The sequence below is a fragment of the Agrilus planipennis genome, unplaced genomic scaffold, assembly GCF_000699045.2.
Source record: "Agrilus planipennis isolate EAB-ADULT unplaced genomic scaffold, Apla_2.0 scaffold59, whole genome shotgun sequence".
Taxonomy (NCBI): Eukaryota; Metazoa; Arthropoda; class Insecta; order Coleoptera; family Buprestidae; genus Agrilus; species Agrilus planipennis.
The window spans coordinates 1,446,957-1,467,700 of NW_020438942.1; the positions used below are offsets into that span (position 1 = coordinate 1,446,957).

General features: G+C 35.5%; 4 protein-coding genes across 4 annotated transcripts; 2 read left to right on the top strand and 2 right to left on the bottom strand.

Moving 5' to 3' along the window:
* Window positions 1-513: 513 nt before the first annotated feature.
* LOC112904482 (major facilitator superfamily domain-containing protein 9-like) lies at window positions 514-4,737 on the top strand. Its single transcript, XM_025974584.1, has 6 exons — window positions 514-1,365; window positions 1,435-1,566; window positions 1,638-1,767; window positions 1,827-1,981; window positions 2,781-3,090; window positions 3,667-4,737. Exons 1-6 carry the CDS (start codon window positions 1,318-1,320, stop codon window positions 4,311-4,313), a joined length of 1,422 nt encoding a protein of 473 aa, XP_025830369.1. The 5' UTR covers window positions 514-1,317; the 3' UTR covers window positions 4,314-4,737.
* An 88-nt stretch (window positions 4,738-4,825) lies between these two features.
* LOC112904483 (protein PET100 homolog, mitochondrial-like) lies at window positions 4,826-5,618 on the bottom strand. The gene is made up of 2 exons (XM_025974590.1): window positions 5,381-5,618; window positions 4,826-5,325 (listed from the first exon to the last, which is right to left on the bottom strand). Exon 2 carries the CDS (start codon window positions 5,279-5,281, stop codon window positions 5,045-5,047), a length of 237 nt encoding a protein of 78 aa, XP_025830375.1. The 5' UTR covers window positions 5,282-5,325; window positions 5,381-5,618; the 3' UTR covers window positions 4,826-5,044.
* A 7,860-nt stretch (window positions 5,619-13,478) lies between these two features.
* On the top strand, window positions 13,479-15,365 carry LOC108742233 (major facilitator superfamily domain-containing protein 9-like). Its single transcript, XM_018477324.2, has 2 exons — window positions 13,479-14,123; window positions 14,700-15,365. Exons 1-2 carry the CDS (start codon window positions 13,904-13,906, stop codon window positions 15,344-15,346), a joined length of 867 nt encoding a protein of 288 aa, XP_018332826.1. The 5' UTR covers window positions 13,479-13,903; the 3' UTR covers window positions 15,347-15,365.
* A 493-nt stretch (window positions 15,366-15,858) lies between these two features.
* On the bottom strand, window positions 15,859-16,472 carry LOC108742234 (protein PET100 homolog, mitochondrial). The gene has a single exon (XM_018477325.1). The coding sequence runs from the start codon at window positions 16,312-16,314 to the stop codon at window positions 16,078-16,080; it is 237 nt and encodes a 78-aa protein (XP_018332827.1). The 5' UTR covers window positions 16,315-16,472; the 3' UTR covers window positions 15,859-16,077.
* Between the last annotated feature and the right edge of the window lie 4,272 nt (window positions 16,473-20,744).

The following is a 20,744-nucleotide window of genomic DNA, read 5'->3' on the forward strand; positions in this document are numbered from 1 at the left end:
CCATATTAAAAATAGAAATTCGTTTGTTATTTAGTGAGAAATTAAAAGACTACGTATTTTGCGGAATTTCCTTTGATATCTTTTGTTCATTTTCTGATTTTTCCTGGAATTTAGAGTTTGTAAAAATAAAGCAAAATTGAAAGAATTTTGGTAAAGTCTTAGGTCTGGATTTTTTAATCCCAAATCCGGAATAATTCATAATTTCTTATACTTAGACGTTTCTTTTTATCTTTTCTTGGATGATAGAATTAGGAAAGAAACAATAACGATAAACTATTTCAGTTTTCCGTTGAAACTGTCAGTATGCTATTAAAAAGCACAATTGAATATTTTTGTCAGCTTTCTAATAGTCATCACTGAAGACCATTCATAACTTTTCTGATTGGTTCCATCCATTAAAGTGGAAGAAGAATAAGGATCTACCATCTACAGTATCTAAATATTTGATTATTTACAAATTTCAGTAAAATTTAAGTTGAGTAAATATAAATTAGTTTCTCTGAGTACAACTGTCATCCACATAAAACATTAACTCAGAAAATGTCCCCTTATTGATTCCGAATTTCAACTGACTGCTGACGCTATATAATTCATAGATTATACTGAACAAAATCATTGAGCAAGAGTCTGACCTCTGGCGAATATTTTGAAGTAACTTCAGGAAAATTCCTGTAACGTTTCCATTTATGAAGAAGGTTTTTCTGTAAATAAATGCTAATAACTTTCCTTGAGTCCTTGAAATTTCTTCTCCAGTATAAATAGTTTCCTTCTTCATAAAGTTACGATGAATGTTCGTCAAAATTCGTGAGCGATGCTCCGTCATTTGCTAGAAACCATTCGTAAACTGGCATGACACTTTTATTTCCGAACCGTAGGTGGGTGCGGATCAGTGCTTTAAGTGTAGCTAGTTTGCGTCTGTTACTATTTTCTTGGTTTCATTTAAACTGTTATGAAACTGTCGGAACATCGAAATTCTAATGGTCTGATACATTATAGATACATGCACTTGCATTAGATTTTACGATTAGATTACGATTTCAATATAGAGATATTCCATCTATAATTCTAATATAGTAGGCAAACTAGACTGTATACTGTTTTTAATTATGTAATCTACAAATAAATGTCAGACGTATTTCAAATAGTAGATTAGCTATTTGAATGCAGCATAAAATGATATCAAATAAAAGTTGCCGAATCATGGAATTTCCACTGCTACTTTTGTTTGAAATTAACTATTGACCTTGTTTTAAGTAATACCAGCATTATAATTATTATGTTGGTTGTTTCAACGATAAAACATCGCTTACCAGAACGATGATATTGAGTAAAAGTTTAACGATAATCTACCTTACTTCATTACTGGTTAGTAAAAAAATTAAAAATTTGTATTTGTAGTTGTCCATCGCTTTACTGAAATATTAATTTCTTCAGGATTTATTTGCTGTTGGTTTAACGGTTCCTTTGATTAGCTCGCACCTTTTATCAGTGGGTGCGTCACGAACTACGGTTGGCTTAGCCCAGTCCACTTATTCATTATTGCAAATTTTTTGGGGTCCAGTTTTTGTACGTAATATGCACTTTTTGTTGTACGTCTTCTTTTAAGTACTCATTTTTGTATTTGTCTCAAATTCCAGGGCAGTCTTAGTGATGCGTTTGGTAGAAAGTTTATTTTAGTTCTGGTAACATCTTCCTGTTCCCTTCTTTACTTCCTTCTGGGTTTTTGTAATTCCGTTTTACTCTTCTTCTTGGTGAGAATCGCTTTGGGTCAGTATCTATTTTCCGACTCATGATGGAATATCGGAAATCATTAATTCTCGTTTTAGGTTCAATAAAGCATACTCAAACGCTATGCAAGGCGGTAATCGCTGACATCATACCTAAAGAGAAGCAGACTGAAGTTTTGGGTTTTTGCAATGGTTTGAGTTCCTTAGGNAAGTATGTCTCCCGACTAGAATATTGGAAGGGGGAAGGTAGAATCGCAACAAGGTTAGACACCCTATCTCGTGTGGACACTATATTATACACAAAGGGCGTATTATTGCCTCATTTAATAAATGCCGCATGTGGCCATCCTTGGGAAAAACAGTTATTACCCGGTTTAAAGAGATTTTGACTGAATCAATTGGATTATAACAGTTGACAATTTTAAAATGTGGGTCAATAGCAGATAATCATGATGTTACCTAATAAATGTGCCTAGAGTTGATGTTTGTTTAATCGAACCTCTTTGAGGCAGATGGTGGAATTGCCCAATTCTTTATAAGATTAGCCTTATAAGTTCCTTATGAAAAACTCATAAGGCATACCTCACTTCAGTATAGCCTATGAACCCACACACTACATTAGACATGTCCCCTATTCTAGTCGGGTTGAAGAGGGTTCAATATGGCTTGATGGTCGCTGTTCAGTCGATACGTTGTAGGTACTGAGACTGTCAAAAGAATTCTACGCTTTCACCACATTCTCAGGATGATAATTGCAGAATCTAGCAAAACGTCAGATTGACTCTCTTCTCTCGATGTCTCTACTCGTGGATTCAATCGAGAGAAGAGAATCAATCCTGAACCACAACCGTCAAGCTGAAATGTTGAACTCCTCGAATCATACATGTCGTGAAACCAAATGTCTTTTCATATTTTTAAATATTATTTACCGGCTTTGTATGTAAAACAATTCTATGATAAAACGGATAAAGCGAAAATAGAAACATAACCAATGTTCTTTGATTTCTTGATTATTATTTCAAATAAGGACCGTCAATTACTCACAATCAGTAGGTGATCAGTCATCTTATCCAAAAATTAAAAAGAATTGAACTGCATCAAAAATCGAATGGTGTTATTTTCGTAAGCAAGTGTAATATTAAAATGATTTTAGCTGGCGTTCACTTTGTCCAAGTTCTAATCAAAGCGATCGCGGTAGATATAATTCCCGAAAAGGAACAAGTAACCGTCTTCACCAATATCGGAGCCTTATTAGGGGTTGGATTCACATTAGGCCCAGTAATTGGAGGTCATCTTTACGCTGCTCACGGAGACTTCTTTTATATTGTTGTTATAGTCAATACGTTATACTTGGCATGCTTGGGTAAGTAAGCGTAATTAATACTCATCATGAATTGCGAATATTTCATTCAATAGCAGATTTCATGGAAACTTTTGTGCCTTTATGATTGCTCTGAATATTATCTATCATTTGTATTCGAAAACGTGGCTATCTTACAGTTAGTAGTTATATGTATGTAGTACCTAAATAAGGCAATATTTGGACTTTTACTGATAATATATCATAAAATAAAATAATCACAATGATTTAGGTATCTATCTACAATTAAAATTGCTAAGTAATGCAATAAAAATCTAACAATCGTTTTTTATCATAGAAGTTTACACAACTTGTAGACTATTTGTAAACCTGACATATTTTCTACTCTGTATCTTGTCAAAAATCCACACAATCGACACCTTTGTACCTACTAGACTAAACATTTTCAAACATGTGGCATTAAACTCAAAATTTTCAATCCTAATCATTCCTGAGATATGTTCAGCAGTGAAGGCCCTAGAACAAATACCTCCAGCCATATGTTCAGTTCAATTGCACACTACTGAATCACAATCCACTAAATCACCCCGTACATTATTTGTTTTCTGTTACATTTAGGAGCCGTTGCTTTACTTCCGGAGACCCAAACATCCGCCAAACCAACAAAACCAAAGTCAGGAGTAATCCAGAACATCCAACAAATAAACTGGACGCTGATTTGGGACGTCTTTTTAGTCAAAATGGCCAGCGAATTGGCTTTTTCTTTTTGGAGATCGACGCTGATAATTTTAATGAGGGAAGTGTTCGATATCCCCACAAAATCTCTGGGATACTTTATCGGATACAACAGTGTCCTTATGGTACTTTCAAACATCTTCATGCCGTTCATACAACGGAATTTATATCCAGATGATCAAAATGGTACCAATAAACTACTTAAATTATCTCTACTCCTGCAAGGAGTGGCTTTTGCTCTAATGGCAGTCAGCAAATCTTTCTCTGCATTTGTAATACTCTGTACTCCACTAATATTTGGAAAAGTATTGCTAGACACAGTTTGGATGAAAATATTGCTGAATCGTATTAAAGATGAAGATAAGGGAGTTATTATTGGTGCTTCTGATAGCATTGTGCCTCTAAGCGGTTTTATTAGCCCCATTACAGTTGGAGCTGTTGTGGAAGTGTTCAGTCTCGGAGCATCTTGCTACCTACCCCTACTGGCTCTAGCTGTATCAGTTCCAATTATTAACAAATTGGGAAATTAAATAAAATATTAGAACCCCATATGTTAATAAAGTAATTATTGTAATAAACTGCAATGATTATTTTTTTTTGTTGCTGGTCGAATAGCGCAGAGTGTCTCCTAGGTGCTCCTGCAAACGCAAGTGAGAGAGGCATACAACAAATCTACTGTCGGCCTCTTTCCGCGTGATCCAAAAGAGGCAGGTATAGTGTCCAACGATATCTGTCTCTCTTTCTCCATAACCATAACCAGAAGGCCTAGTTACGGAGGAAGACAGACAGATATCGCTTGTTTCTATACATATATTAATCTCTGTCTTCTCAGGTACTCGCTCCTAAGAAGTCAAAATTTGACTGGCGCTGCTACACCGTACCGACGTCAACGGTGAATGTTAAAAATAAATTCTAATTTATATACTCGTCTAATAACTGTGCCCACAGTTGTATATTTATGAAAAACTGATTTCAATAAGTACTTTTTCAGTCAAAACAAAACTAAAGTTGTTTATCATTTTTCATACAATAAGAAGCTACATAGAAATTAGGAAAATTTAATTGTTAATTTTGAAGAACTAAAATAGATACTCAGGTATCTCACAATTAAAGAAAATGTATATGCAAAATGCAAAATTATATTTACAAACTATTACAAGATTACTAAATTATTACAATCAACGACACATTAAATATTTAACAGTTTTGTCTCTGATAAAATAACTTCAGTGTTCACTATACACTCATGTAAACTGAGTCTTCATGATCTCTGTTTTTCCAACTCCTTCAGAATTTTTGCTTCATGCTTTTCTTCTATTGCTATTTTAACTCTTTGAATTTCCGCTCTCATATCAGCATTTTCTGGAGGATACAGTTCACGTTTCGTCTTCGTCACCCATTCTTCAAAGTATTGGGGCTGATTGAAATAGTGGAACAAACCTACTGGGAACATCAAATAAATCGCCATCTTCCCAACTTCCAATTGCCATGTCCCCATTTCTTAGAATTTCAATCCAGTTATTTATTTCTGAAGTACAAAGTCTAAAATTTATTGCAAATTATTTGGAAAATACTTTTTAAATCCTTTTTTGCTCACTTAGTTATATGTTAGCTTTGTTTTGACATATTATTCACTTATTGTTTGTTTCATCAAATCATAGATACCACTAGCAGCTCTCCGCCTTAAAACGTTTTTGTACAGATTCCATATTAAGTAGGCACTTACTTCCGAACGATAAAATTCAATAGTTTTCTAACACTTCAAATTAAATTTGCTTTTATTTATTTTTGAAATATTTTGTTGTCCATAGCGATCTCAAATGAAGATGAATATGGTATTTTAAAACAAAGATCATTACCATATACTCCACTCTGCCCATCTCCATTCTCTTCCAACTCCAAAGTCTGTCCTGCAGAGAGCACTTTGAAAACTGGAACGGAAACTGCTGAGCTGGAATCATATATTCAGCACTCCACAATAGATGTCTCCAGCATACCATTTCGACCATTATTTTCCCTGTCCACAATTATTGTCTATTGTCTAATTTCTAATTGACCTTTAGGAGCAATGGTTCAATTTCTTGCCTATATTTCTTCCATTTCTATTTCAATCAACTCGAGAAACTTTTTGTGATGAGTTAGATAATTAGGATCTCCTTTATTATCTACCAATATAACGGTACCTAGTTAAATTAAATGGCAAAAAGCCAACCTTTGATTGTCATCAAAACAATGTAAAGTTGTTTAAGACGTTATTATTAATTATTATTCGCTTTAATTCCGATAAGCCCATCCGTATGAATCTTCCTTCTTCGAAAACATTTTTTATGGTATTATTTGGCCTTTCGTCATCATGACGTAGTTTTAAGTACTTGACATTTAATAGAAGCATGGGGATGACATTTGAGAGAAAATAGCCAAAGCGGTATCAACAGTAGAAAATCGTTCATTCACTAGTTCCGTTTCATGTTATAATTACCAATACAAACGCAGACGTAATCCTAAAATGTAGCATCCTACTACAGATGGCGTTTACCGCGCCATTTGTGGTATTTTCTGAAACGCGCTGTTAAGACAGCAGGTAAAAGTTGGTTTATATTCTATCGGAGCTGTCTGTGACGCGCTGATGAGATCCAAAAAGATCGAAATCGCGATCCGCGTCTGGCAGTTTCGACAGAATACAGACCACTTTAAATTATATTATTCGATTAAGCTAACGTGCCTATCACGTTGAGGTTAGCTACGCCGGGATTCGTCTCAGCAAGTAGGTATCCATATATTTAAATAGACCTTGTTGGAGCATACGTAATCCTAAAATGTAGCATCGTACTACAGATGGCGTTTACCTCATCATTTGTGGTATTTTCTAATACAAACTTGTACAAATTAAGTACAAGATTATAAAATTCTCGAACGCTGGCTTCAATTCCCCGAGGGTTTTCAGCTACCTATTGGATGAGACAAAAACATAGCGAAACTCTTGACTGTAACAGTCAATATCACACGATCCTACAACAACAAGAATACTGCGATCGTTTGATGTGTGGGCTATTAGCATAAGACGTATAACCGCGACCTACCCCACGGCCCACGTGTAAGATGTGCACGAAGATATCCACTGTTAAACTCCCACACTTAAATCGTCACACAGAACATGAGCAATTCTTCTTTTGTTCTCTTTTCAATGTGTCATTCTACTTATGTTCAGTTCGTTTTACGATTAGTGTCTATCTTAAGAACTACAGACTAAAATCAACTGATACATACCTTGTACCTATACGGAGTTTCGGTGAATTTCATCGAAACAATTGTAACATTGAATACAATACACCAGCTGCAACCCGTCCAAATTTGGACGGTACCTTTGTCAGAAGTGCGTAGCACTTAAAACCATTCCCACCATAACCTAAACTGAATCCTATAGTACTCAACCCCTTTAGGGGTGATATTTTGAAAACTCATTTTATAGTGAATGATACCTTTGAATAAGGAGCATTTGTTGAAAACTTCAAAATTTCTGATTCGGCGGCTTGGGCTGTGCCCTCCTGATCGATACATCAGACTTTGAAACCTCGTTTAGAAAAGCCTTTCTTAGTGCCTACGTTTCATAAAGAATGTCTTTGCAAAATTCCAAGTCTCTAGACTCAAGTGAGTCAAGCTGTTCGTTGAAATATCAATCGGCAATTTATCCTTTTATAAATATAGATGTAGGATTAACGAGTTCTAAAATTTAGATGCTCTTTTTGAAAAGCTATTGTTTATGGCTGAAAATTAAAATTGTTCCATTTTTGAAAATAGTCTGTAAACACTCTTAATTTTCGAACCTCAGATATTTTAACCTGATTAACGACCTATTTCATTCATTCAATGTTGACTGAACATCCTTAAAATACAGATACGTTTTTGGGATTTCCACCTTTTTGATAATAGTAAGTGTAAGATCTTCCTGATTGAATTGGATATCCATTGTATGATATTTCATCATCATATCTCTTCATTTCTAACCTTCTCTATCCACGGTATCCTCATCATTCGCCTGTAACACCACATTTCGAACGCTTCTGACCTTTTCTTTTCCGCCGCGCCCACTGTCCGTGTTTCGCATCCATACAGCGCCTCGCTCCAAACATTCACCTTTTACAATCTTTTTCGAATTTCTAAATTAACCGTTCGCGAGCATAGAAGTGACTTCTTTTTATTGAAGGCGACTCCACCCTTTGCTCTTATCCCTACTACTCCTTCCATCTTGACTTATCTGACTTCCTAGATACCTAAAATCAGCCAGTTCTTCTAATTTTTCGTCTCTAATCTTTAAATTCGCTCTTTCCCTACTTTTCTTTCCCTTGCATGCCAGTATTTTTGTTTTACTTTTATTTATTTTCATACAGTACTGTTTTCTCACTACTGCTTCCATTTTATTTAAAGCTATATCTAACTCCTCCTTGCTAGATGCTAATACTGCTATATCATCTGCAAATCTAAGCACACTAATTTTTTGCCTCTGTACATCTATCCTTATAGTTGTATCTTATCTTTAATGATGTCGATCGCCTCTTCGGTGTCTAGATTAAAAAATATCGGTGGCAGCGTGCACCCCTGTGTGACTCCCTTCCTAAAATTGCAGTCCCAGCTCTATAACTGCCTGTTGCTCTTTATACAAACTATGTATCACTCTTCTATCTCTATGGTATTTATGGAGAATATATTTATTTTAGAGGGAATTACTTTCAATCACTTGCAGCAGTAGAATTGAAAGCAAAGGTTATAGTGGACCCTGTTTTTTTTTTATATTCACACGCATATTCATAGCGAAGGATTATTCTCCAATTTTCCATTATGAGCATGTCATCTTTTACATTATGTTATTGTCTTCAAAGGGGTTCGAACATAGTTGTGATATCCACTTGAAATTTGAACAGCATTTTTAAAAATCTATTTTCAATATAAAAGAGCCCTAAAATAGGGATGTAAATTTGAGAGTAGAATGAGGTAACTGCATTAAATGACACAACATTTAATATTAAACCACAAGTTCGGATGCAACACCAAAACCAGCATCTATTTTTTGAAGGTAAAAGGTAAGATGTTCTATGACATTCCTAATTCTGGAGAAATGTCTTCAAACTCGAGCATGTCCAGAACTGTTTTACTCTTGTCATACTAACGGCAAACAAAAAGAATCTTTACAGAATGTTGCGGCTTCGTATGCGGTCACCATGCGGTCGGTAGCCGTTCGAACACTTATCTTGTTGCGTCAGCGGTAGCTCCGGGAGAGTACTGTTACAATCGAAAGCCATGCAGCGCATGGGGTGCAACCGAAGACGATGTGGGTGCTACGTAACAATGCTGTCGACGAAACGTGCCGTTTGCGTCAACGAAAAGCGTTAATCTTTTGACGTTATCGCGATTATTGCTCGCACACTGTATCGCTGCACACGTATGCATATTGTACTTCCATATCCGCAGGTACCTACATACATACGTGCGCTTTATCGGTACCTGTCTTACATACGAGACAAATGTATATATGTACTTCTGTACGGATAGGTTGTAGATACGTAGTAGGCCGTGTGCGCTTCTGATAGGGCCGTTAATCAAACACTTACCAACAAGTACTGTTACGTACCAGCAAAATATACTCACTATGAAGTGTGCTCCAAGGATAATGTTCCCGGTGATGCCAATTTGTAAAAAAATTGAAATACTACTAGGCACTTAGGAAAACATTGCGGTTTTAGTGGGCGATCCTGAATCAAACGTTTACCAATGGTTCAGCCAGATTGTCAAAATATTGAATGATGTTCATCATTATCATCATATCACCATAAGGTAGTCAGTCCTAAGACTGGTTGGACAAAAAACTTTATAAGTTTTGGGTGTTTCATTCCCACCAACCAGTAATTCTGGACTACGCCGGAAGGTAGGGCGGAAGGCCCTCTTAAGCACGCTTCAGGGAATGGGTGGGTGGTGGTTCAGGTGAGAAATATGAGACGGACGAAATGAAGTCAAAAGAGAATGAAAGATTATCTGTGGAATATTACTGCCTCAGCGTTTGCCTAAGTGATCCAAGAAAACCACAGAAAGACTTGGACCAAGGCAGACGAACCCGAAATCGTACCGGTGTCCTCCCGAATGCTAAGCAATGGTCTAAACCTCTAGGCCATGCCATCAATATAAGGTCGTCAGTCCTAAGACTGGTTGGATACACACCTCCACTCTTTCCTATCCTGAGCTAATCTTTGCATTTCCCTAAAACTAGAACAACATCACATTCTTCCGTCGCTATTCGCCGAAACGTTTGTTTTTCGTTATGATTATGCTTTTTATTTAATTACAGATTTAAGTAGATAGATGGTTTGATAATTTTTAATCACATTATGGCCGTATTTTTCACTCATAACCTTTTTCATTATACTTATCACAATTACCTAAAATGTAGCTATTTGCTGTAGTTTCGCATACTACTTTCCAATTCTATCTCTATCTATCTTAAATTGTTCTTCTCTTTCTTGATTATTTAAATGCATGTCTGAAATTTTCTAAACAAAGTTCATAAATATACATCAGTAAGCACGGTTCTTAAGTTACAATAGTTGTACATATTTTTAATTGTGAATAGTCTCGGTCCTTTAATAATAAAACTAGTAAAAAAAGGCGTAAAATTTATTAAAGGAAAAATCACCAACTAGCTGTAGAATATTAAGTTGGCGTACAGCAGAAGGTAAGATAAGTTAAGCACCGACTGTCCTGCATCAACATTTTATGTGGTCCTTCGAGCCGGATGTTCATGTTCATCATTTCGACATCAATTCAGATCAGCTAAATTAGTCAGTTTAATACAAAATGTACACCGAGCTAATGTCATTACTTTTGTAAAATAACAACTACTGCTGTTGTGTCACAATATATAAGGAGTTGTGTTTGTGAGGTCATGATTTGTTCATTCTATCCACTTTTTCTACAAATGGTAGTACCTACCGATTACCTTTCCATATACATTTTTCTTTAAAGATTCCATGTAATGCATTGTATTATGCCTCCCACGCAGTATTCTCAAAAGGGTCGAATTGTTCGATTATTCGTGTATTGGTAGACATTCGAGGTTGTGTTAAGAATTAATTATCCCGTTTCTTGCAGATAAGCAAAGTATTCAAATACAATACTTACAGTTTTGTTGCGTAAATGGAGTTTGACTTACAGAATTTCAGGACAAGCTACCGACTTCAATCAATTAATTAGCCAACTTCTTACGATACCAATTTACTTTCCTGCAGTAATATTAAGGTTGACAATATTGTCATTTATATCTTGGAGGGATGTAATGCATCACTTTCAATTATTCTGTATCATAATGTATAATAAAAAATGATGGAGGTATAATTTCGTGGCATTGCAAACGTGATGTTATGCGTATGAAATTAATTAATGAAGGTTGACTACCTTGGAAACGCTTAATTATTACGTACCCACATGGAGATTCTTTGGAATGCCGATGTCGTAGATTTCAATTTCTTATTACGGATTATAAGATTCCATGGTGTGATGAGTATGCAATTAGATAAATTCCGATCGGGCACCACCTCAGAGGCAAACATTATGGAAAGGCATGAGTACAAAATGCAATGCCTACTTTATGTATGTTAGTTTAAGTAAGAACATGGAACAAAAGGAGTAGGATCTATAAGTAACTCAATATTACTCTAAAATGTTGTGTCTGAAGAACCGCTATGAACAAGTTTGACGGTTTATAATAATTATTTAAAATACAGGCTGACCAATTTAAGCAGAAATGTGGAAGTCCCCAAGGTCTACAAGACTTAACCTCCAAAAATAAAATAGATATTAATAACTAATTCAGACAAACAAGCTGTAAAACTTAAGATCAGGATTATTGACTTGTTATAATGGGAAGCGTTCAAGTAGTATCCCAACAAAAATGTTTCTGTTTGCGTAAGCAGTAAAGTACTTTTGAATTGTCATCGCAACATTGAACAATGCACTCCATCAACCTCAAAGCATTCCCCATTGGAACGTATATCCCTTTGCGTTCAAATGAAACAAGCTAAACAGTTAAGTCTGCAAGTTAATCAAGTTAGAATCTCTGGTTCCTAGTTCCAATATGTTTTGAGACCAAATTCGAATCAGAGATAAAATGTAAATCGAAAATAACCGCTCTCCTGCTTGCTTTATCTTTCATACTACTGCGTAACAACGCATTCAAAAAGATTAAGTATTTTTGGAGATTTGAAGTTAAAATATTTCAAAATCTCGATGTGTTCTGGATTCAAATTGGAACTCACTGTCGAAAATTACGACCCATTTGTTAAGTGTTACTTCTTAATATGGAACTGCAAGATGTCTTCAGTTCTTTGCTTGATGTTGACTGAGTTTGAACTACTGTTTATAGATGCTTCTTTTGGATGATACTCTCAATGTTAGCTCATGGTTATATCTCATCGTACCAGTGCTCCTTTAGCATTATGCCTGTTGTTAAATTAAGATTTATTCGTAGTTGAGCTACCTATCCATATTATGTTGGAATCCAATGTCGAAATTGTTGAAGAACAATAAGGCTAATGTGTGTTGAACTAATAAGTTCGTCTAATCGTAGTTTCAATGAATTACTGGCCAAGAATTTAATGTTCTTTATTAATTTGGCTTGCGTCGTGAATTTAGTTTGACATGTATTTGAAATATATTGATGTAAACACCAGCAGATGGCGGTATACTGCCAATAACTTGGTATTATATATATCAAGTAGCAATTACGTCGAATGTATTGTTGAAACAAGCCTCGTATACCTAAAATTCTTTTGTTTACCTAGCAGATGGAACGACGAAGGGCAATTTCTCTTAATAAAGTCTTAAAATAATGCGAAGACTAATTTATTACCATTGCTTATACAAATACATTTATTTAAAGTTAATGGCCGCGGGAGAAAAGCCATGTCGCTCATTAAGATAATTTACTACCCATCCTGATTGCTTCTATCTGTTGTATGTGTACGTGTACGTAGTACTACGTTCGCCAGACTTACTACGATCGCGATCGTGGTCACACAACAGAAAGCGCGCAAGGGAAAGAATTCGTGCAAATCGGAGGAGGCCGTGAACACTTGACGGCCAAATAAAACAAAAGAATGGAACGGAAAATAAACGTGCGACAGACGTTCGTTAATGAAAAATAACGAATGCAACCAATTAGGTTCGATACAGAGAAAATTCGAATTAAGGAAAAATTCTGCTTTACCGCCACATTTATTAATCACTACATAGTATAACACAAAGTCGCTTTCCCGCTGTCTGTCCCTATGTATGCTTAAATCTTTAAAACTAAGCAAACGGATTTTGATGCGTTTTCTTTTAGAAGATAGAGTGATTCAAGAGGAAGGTTTATATGTATAATATATGCATAATATAATAGAGAAACACTGATAATGTTAGAGGTTTCTAATGTGATGTAAATAAACACATTTTTTGCGCTTACATTGCAAACGCTGGCTGAACCCTACGAGATAGATCAAAATAATGTACTATATTATTGTACATCTTAAAAGGGTCTACAAAAAAGTTCGGGATGGTATATGTCTATCTCTTAGGGATAACCCACAATAACCATTTTTATCCTTTACTTTTTATGAGAAATAATGACTTATTTNCTATTCTAGTCGGGTTGATGAGACTGTCAAAAGAATTCTACGCTTTCACCACATTCCCTCAGGATGATAATTGCAGAATCTAGCAAAACGTCAGATTGACTCTCTTCTCTCGATGTCTCTACTCGTGGATTCAATCGAGAGAAGAGAATCAATCCTGAACCACAACCGTCAAGCTGAAATGTTGAACTCCTCGAATCATACAGGTCGTGAAACCCATTGTCTTTTCATATTTTTAAATATTATTTACCGGCTTTGTATGTAAAACAATTCTATGATAAAACGGATAAAGCGAAAATAGAAACATAACCAATGTTCTTTGATTTCTTGATTATTATTTCAAATAAGGACCGTCAATTACTCACAATCAGTAGGTGATCAGTCATCTTATCCAAAAATTAAAAAGAATTGAACTGCATCAAAAATCGAATGGTGTTATTTTCGTAAGCAAGTGTAATATTAAAATGATTTTAGCTGGCGTTCACTTTGTCCAAGTTCTAATCAAAGCGATCGCGGTAGATATAATTCCCGAAAAGGAACAAGTAACCGTCTTCACCAATATCGGAGCCTTATTAGGGGTTGGATTCACATTAGGCCCAGTAATTGGAGGTCATCTTTACGCTGCTCACGGAGACTTCTTTTATATTGTTGTTATAGTCAATACGTTATACTTGGCATGCTTGGGTAAGTAAGCGTAATTAATACTCATCATGAATTGCGAATATTTCATTCAATAGCAGATTTCATGGAAACTTTTGTGCCTTTATGATTGCTCTGAATATTATCTATCATTTGTATTCGAAAACGTGGCTATCTTACAGTTAGTAGTTATATGTATGTAGTACCTAAATAAGGCAATATTTGGACTTTTACTGATAATATATCATAAAATAAAATAATCACAATGATTTAGGTATCTATCTACAATTAAAATTGCTAAGTAATGCAATAAAAATCTAACAATCGTTTTTTATCATAGAAGTTTACACAACTTGTAGACTATTTGTAAACCTGACATATTTTCTACTCTGTATCTTGTCAAAAATCCACACAATCGACACCTTTGTACCTACTAGACTAAACATTTTCAAACATGTGGCATTAAACTCAAAATTTTCAATCCTAATCATTCCTGAGATATGTTCAGCAGTGAAGGCCCTAGAACAAATACCTCCAGCCATATGTTCGGTTCAATTGCACACTACTGAATCACAATCCACTAAATCACCCCGTACATTATTTGTTTTCTGTTACATTTAGGAGCCGTTGCTTTACTTCCGGAGACCCAAACATCCGCCAAACCAACAAAACCAAAGTCAGGAGTAATCCAGAACATCCAACAAATAAACTGGACGCTGATTTGGGACGTCTTTTTAGTCAAAATGGCCAGCGAATTGGCTTTTTCTTTTTGGAGATCGACGCTGATAATTTTAATGAGGGAAGTGTTCGATATCCCCACAAAATCTCTGGGATACTTTATCGGATACAACAGTGTCCTTATGGTACTTTCAAACATCTTCATGCCGTTCATACAACGGAATTTATATCCAGATGATCAAAATGGTACCAATAAACTACTTAAATTATCTCTACTCCTGCAAGGAGTGGCTTTTGCTCTAATGGCAGTCAGCAAATCTTTCTCTGCATTTGTAATACTCTGTACTCCACTAATATTTGGAAAAGTATTGCTAGACACAGTTTGGATGAAAATATTGCTGAATCGTATTAAAGATGAAGATAAAGGAGTTATTATTGGTGCTTCTGATAGCATTGTGCCTCTAAGCGGTTTTATTAGCCCCATTACAGTTGGAGCTGTTGTGGAAGTGTCCAGTCTCGGAGCATCTTGCTACCTACCCCTACTGGCTCTAGCTGTATCAGTTCCAATTATTAACAAATTAGGAAATTAAATAAAATATTGGAACCCAATATGTTAATAAAGTAATTATTGTAATAAACTGCAATGATTATTTTTTTTTGTTGCTGGTCGAATAGCGCAGAGTGTCTCCTAGGTGCTCCTGCAAGAACAAGTGAGAGAGGCATCAAACAAATCTACTGTCGGCCTCTTTCCGCGTGATCCAAAAGAGGCAGGTATAGTGTCCAACGATATCTGTCTCTCTTTCTCCATAACCATAACCAGAAGGCCTAGTTACGGAGGAAGACAGACAGATATCGCTTGTTTCTATACATATATTAATCTCTGTCTTCTCAGGTACTCGCTCCTAAGAAGTCAAAATTTGACTGGCGCTGCTACACCGTACCGACGTCAACGGTGAATGTTAAAAATAAATTCTAATTTATATACTCGTCTAATAACTGTGCCCACAGTTGTATATTTATGAAAAACTGATTTCAATAAGTACTTTTTCAGTCAAAACAAAACTAAAGTTGTTTATCATTTTTCATACAATAAGAAGCTACATAGAAATTAGGAAAATTTAATTGTTAATTTTGAAGAACTAAAATAGATACTCAGGTATCTCACAATTAAAGAAAATGTATATGCAAAATGCAAAATTATATTTACAAACTATTACAAGATTACTAAATTATTACAATCAACGACACATTAAATATTTAACAGTTTTGTCTCTGATAAAATAACTTCAGTGTTCACTATACACTCATGTAAACTGAGTCTTCATGATCTCTGTTTTTCCAACTCCTTCAGAATTTTTGCTTCATGCTTTTCTTCTATTGCTATTTTAACTCTTTGAATTTCCGCTCTCATATCAGCATTTTCTGGAGGATACAGTTCACGTTTCGTCTTCGTCACCCATTCTTCAAAGTATTGGGGCTGATTGAAATAGTGGAACAAACCTACTGGGAACATCAAATAAATCGCCATCTTCCCAACTTCCAATTGCCATGTCCCCATTTCTTAGAATTTCAATCCAGTTATTTATTTCTGAAGTACAAAGTCTAAAATTTATTGCAAATTATTTGGAAAATACTTTTTAAATCCTTTTTTGCTCACTTAGTTATATGTTAGCTTTGTTTTGACATATTATTCACTTATTGTTTGTTTCATCAAATCATAGATACCACTAGCAGCTCTCCGCCTTAAAACGTTTTTGTACAGATTCCATATTAAGTAGGCACTTACTTCCGAACGATAAAATTCAATAGTTTTCTAACACTTCAAATTAAATTTGCTTTTATTTATTTTTGAAATATTTTGTTGTCCATAGCGATCTCAAATGAAGATGAATATGGTATTTTAAAACAAAGATCATTACCATATACTCCACTCTGCCCATCTCCATTCTCTTCCAACTCCAAAGTCTGTCCTGCAGAGAGCACTTTGAAAACTGGAACGGAAACTGCTGAGCTGGAATCATATATTCAGCACTCCACAATAGATGTCTCTAGCATACCATTTCGACCATTATTTTCCCTGTCCACAATTATTGTCTATTGTCTAATTTCTAATTGACCTTTAGGAGCAATGGTTCAATTTCTTGCCTATATTTCTTCCATTTCTATTTCAATCAACTCGAGAAACTTTTTGTGATGAGTTAGATAATTAGGATCTCCTTTATTATCTACCAATATAACGGTACCTAGTTAAATTAAATGGCAAAAAGCCAACCTTTGATTGTCATCAAAACAATGTAAAGTTGTTTAAGACGTTATTATTAATTATTATTCGCTTTAATTCCGATAAGCCCATCCGTATGAATCTTCCTTCTTCGAAAACATTTTTTANTCCACTAAAATTGCATTGCCCAAATGTGCTGTTATTGGTACCATTTACTACTGAAAATATCAACGAGATGTTTAATTATATTTGAAGACATATTAAAGGCTTTAACGTTCGTTTTCGACTCGTACTACTATTCATGATTGAACAAAACTTTTGGCAGGTACTGTATGAAAAAGTATGTTTAATGAACAAGAGTCGAGAGTATAATGAGATTTTTTCTCCCCACCCACGATTTTGTCAGCGCGCACCCTAGACATTGGAAGGGGCACATCGCTAGAGAAAATAAATGAAGTACCCTTTGTTAACATGAAATATTCTCAATTTTTACCCACTACACACTTTTTCAAATTAATGAGGAAAGATTTGTTGCTGTTGTCACAACACCCCCGCCGGGAATCGAACCCGGGCTCTTTGGCTTTACGCGCCAATGCTTTGACCACTAAGCTACGAGAGAAGACAACAGCAACAACGAGAAACCGTACTATTAGTCACAGATCCGTCGAACTGATGTAACTATATACTGAATATAAATATACATACAATGTAGAAATCTTCCCGAAGTGAGTTAGTTTTTTTTTAATATGAAATATTCTCAATTTTTCCTCATTAATTTGAGGAAGTGTGTATTGGGTAAAAATTGAGAATATTTCATATTAAAAAAAAACTAACTCACTTCGGGAAGATTTCTACATTGTATGTACACTTTGTTACTTCCAACAGAGCAACGATCTAAAAACATTACTTTGGATTTCCATCCTCCTAAAACCAGCAAAATTCAACAATATAAGCAATGCATTTTCATGAAGCGTTTCTGTTTTATCTAAAAAGATAGCTGAAGCAATTCTCGATGGTTACCGACATTAGTCGCCGTTCGTAAGTGGAGGCAAATTCTGCCACGGTATCATTTTATAAACAGTTTAAAAACTTTTTATTTCCCGTTTCGCGCTAGGGCAAATAAAAGAATCGTCACGATTGTTATCGCGCCTCTCTTGTTTGTCCATTGTGTGTTGCGCGGCAAGATAAATTGCCGCTTCCACGGGGTGCATTTCTCACATGCAACGTTCGCCGCGTCTCGTCGCATCGCGTCGTCTTGTGGCTCGCGAAATGCTGGTTCGCTCGCTTACATGGCTACCGTGCGCTATCTCGCCATATTTAATGCCCGTATTAATGCGATGTAATCTTACAGAATTATTGCAGCTTTTGTCCCCAAGTGTATTTCTACCTATTCCATCGTCTAACTGATATCATAATGTTTTCATAATTACTCATACTGCAAATGCCAAACTTTGTCGCTTTTCGACCCTAACGACACTGCGAACATTGTACTTTACATACCTAGTAAACAAAACACATATGGTATGAATTTACTTGAACACATTCGCTTTTCTACATCATTTATTATTTATGTTTAGTTTCTAGTCTAGGTTAAATCAGGTAGGTCAATTAAGACGAAATTGTTGAACTTTAAAACTAAATATCAGCATTGTGTCGAAACTGTCAGACGTGGACCTCATCAGCACGCCTGCCTAAACCAGCTGATTGACAGCGTTTAATGAATAACCACAAACAGTATAGTACAAGCTATCTATTGATATTTCCTGCTAGTCGAATTCGTCACATTAGCGGCAAATCTCTACAGATGGCATTTCCTACCCAGTTTGTAGTCATCAAAAACCAAAGTGTCACAAATAGCACCCATTTTCCCTAAAAAACTTGACAATTGTGTCACATTTGCTCACTACTACTTAGCAAGAGACATATTACAAAAAAATGATTTATTTATTTATTTTTAATGTAAAGAGGAAGCCCCATAGACAAGTTTACATAATCAAAATTAGATAAAAAGCAAAATAAGTTAGGTTATGTTGACTTTTCTAATTATATTTTATATTTAGCTAGATGATCGGCCTTATGAGGAAAAACCAGAAAAGGAAAATGTCTACTATCAGATTATTCAACCGGTAAAGAATCCCTAATGTTACCATTTAAGTCAAAAACAAGAAGTGAAAGGAAAGGTGCAGGGTTTCGACGACATAAAATACTCCGAACCTATTTCTACTAATCCTTAACGTCTTGTTCAAAATCGAATAAGTATTGAGTTACTTCCGTCAAGACCATTTTTTTCCTACCTGACTTGTTTTTCGGTATTAAACTATAACCAAAAATCCTGCAACACGGTGACATCCTAATCATCCAACAAAGTGGCTGAAATATTGAAAAGTGCAATAGCCGTTTGCTATCCTGATTACCATTGCCTTTAAACGCTTCTTTGCCATTATTTCTTGCGGTTGAATTCTAAATGAGCCATTGAAGTTTCGCTGTGTTAAACGCACACGCACAAATATTACCGATGCGGGCAGAACATTAAGTCCAGAATGGGTTTGTGATGAATGTATGGTATATATTATGGTGTAAGTACGTTACAGGATTGTCAGTGCCTTAACGGGCGCAGTGGTACTGTGCCATGCCGTCAGCTGCCACTTTGACATTGAATGATGACGTCTTTAAGGTAACGATTCCAAGATCCCGCATTGAACATATCTCGCTTCTGATGTTTACACTTGCATGTGCTTTCTATCTTGATGCTTACTGTCTTCGGACGAACAAGCAGCTACTAATGAGATGTAATATTTCATTTAGACTAGAAGGAGAAGCTTAAATGCAAGCGGTGGTAACATTGTACCTACTAATAACTTCAACTCCTTTGATACCAATGCAAAAATGGAAAATTGGCGAATTGGAAATTCAATATTCTATTTTAGACAGTCCAGTAAACACGATACTGTTAGAGCTCTAACAATAAAGTAGATGAAAAGATAAAATCATTGTTTTTGAGGTAGTCACGGTCACCAGGAGTACGCCAATGAAATATGATACCCAAAGTTCTAGTTAAACAGGACTCAATCCAAAGAGGCTCAGGTGTTTCCACTCTAAATTTATTCGCCATGATCTTCTTGAAATTCCAAAAGCGCATCTTCCATAAGACATCTATCTATGTTGTTTCCATCTTGGTTATCATTAAAACATAAGAACATTACACTTGCTGCAGAAACGGTCAGAGTTGATCAAGGTTGCCGGAATCCTTCCCCTAAATTAACTGTTTTCTCGTTGGGAATACGTACAGATGATATTGTTTGAGTGTCATAGTGCACATTTCTAAAGCCAATCTCTTTTTGAGCAATAGTCATTTCCGTCAAAATAAAGTCCAAGGTAATTCTGCTGGCGTAAACAAGGACGAAGTAGTAAAACTCAGGAAGGAGAGCTTACGGCAGAAAAACAACTACCTGGCGTCAGCTACATGTCTTCCTGGGCTTCATTGTGCCGGATGCTGGACTTCCTTAACTTTTGTGCTAATTCATGTTTACATCGAAACAGTCTTATTTAAGTTATTGGACTCAAACAGAGCTCCTATCTTCCTGTTTGCATACAAAGAAATACCTTTCGGTTTTTGATTCCCAGAAATACGTCGAATATGTTTCGATGATACAGGGTCATACATTAACATAACGATAGCCAAAAATGACAATCTTAGTTTTGTCAAAGAAGAGATCTAAAACACGTAAATTTTATATCTTTAGTTTATCATAAAACTGAAAGGGGAT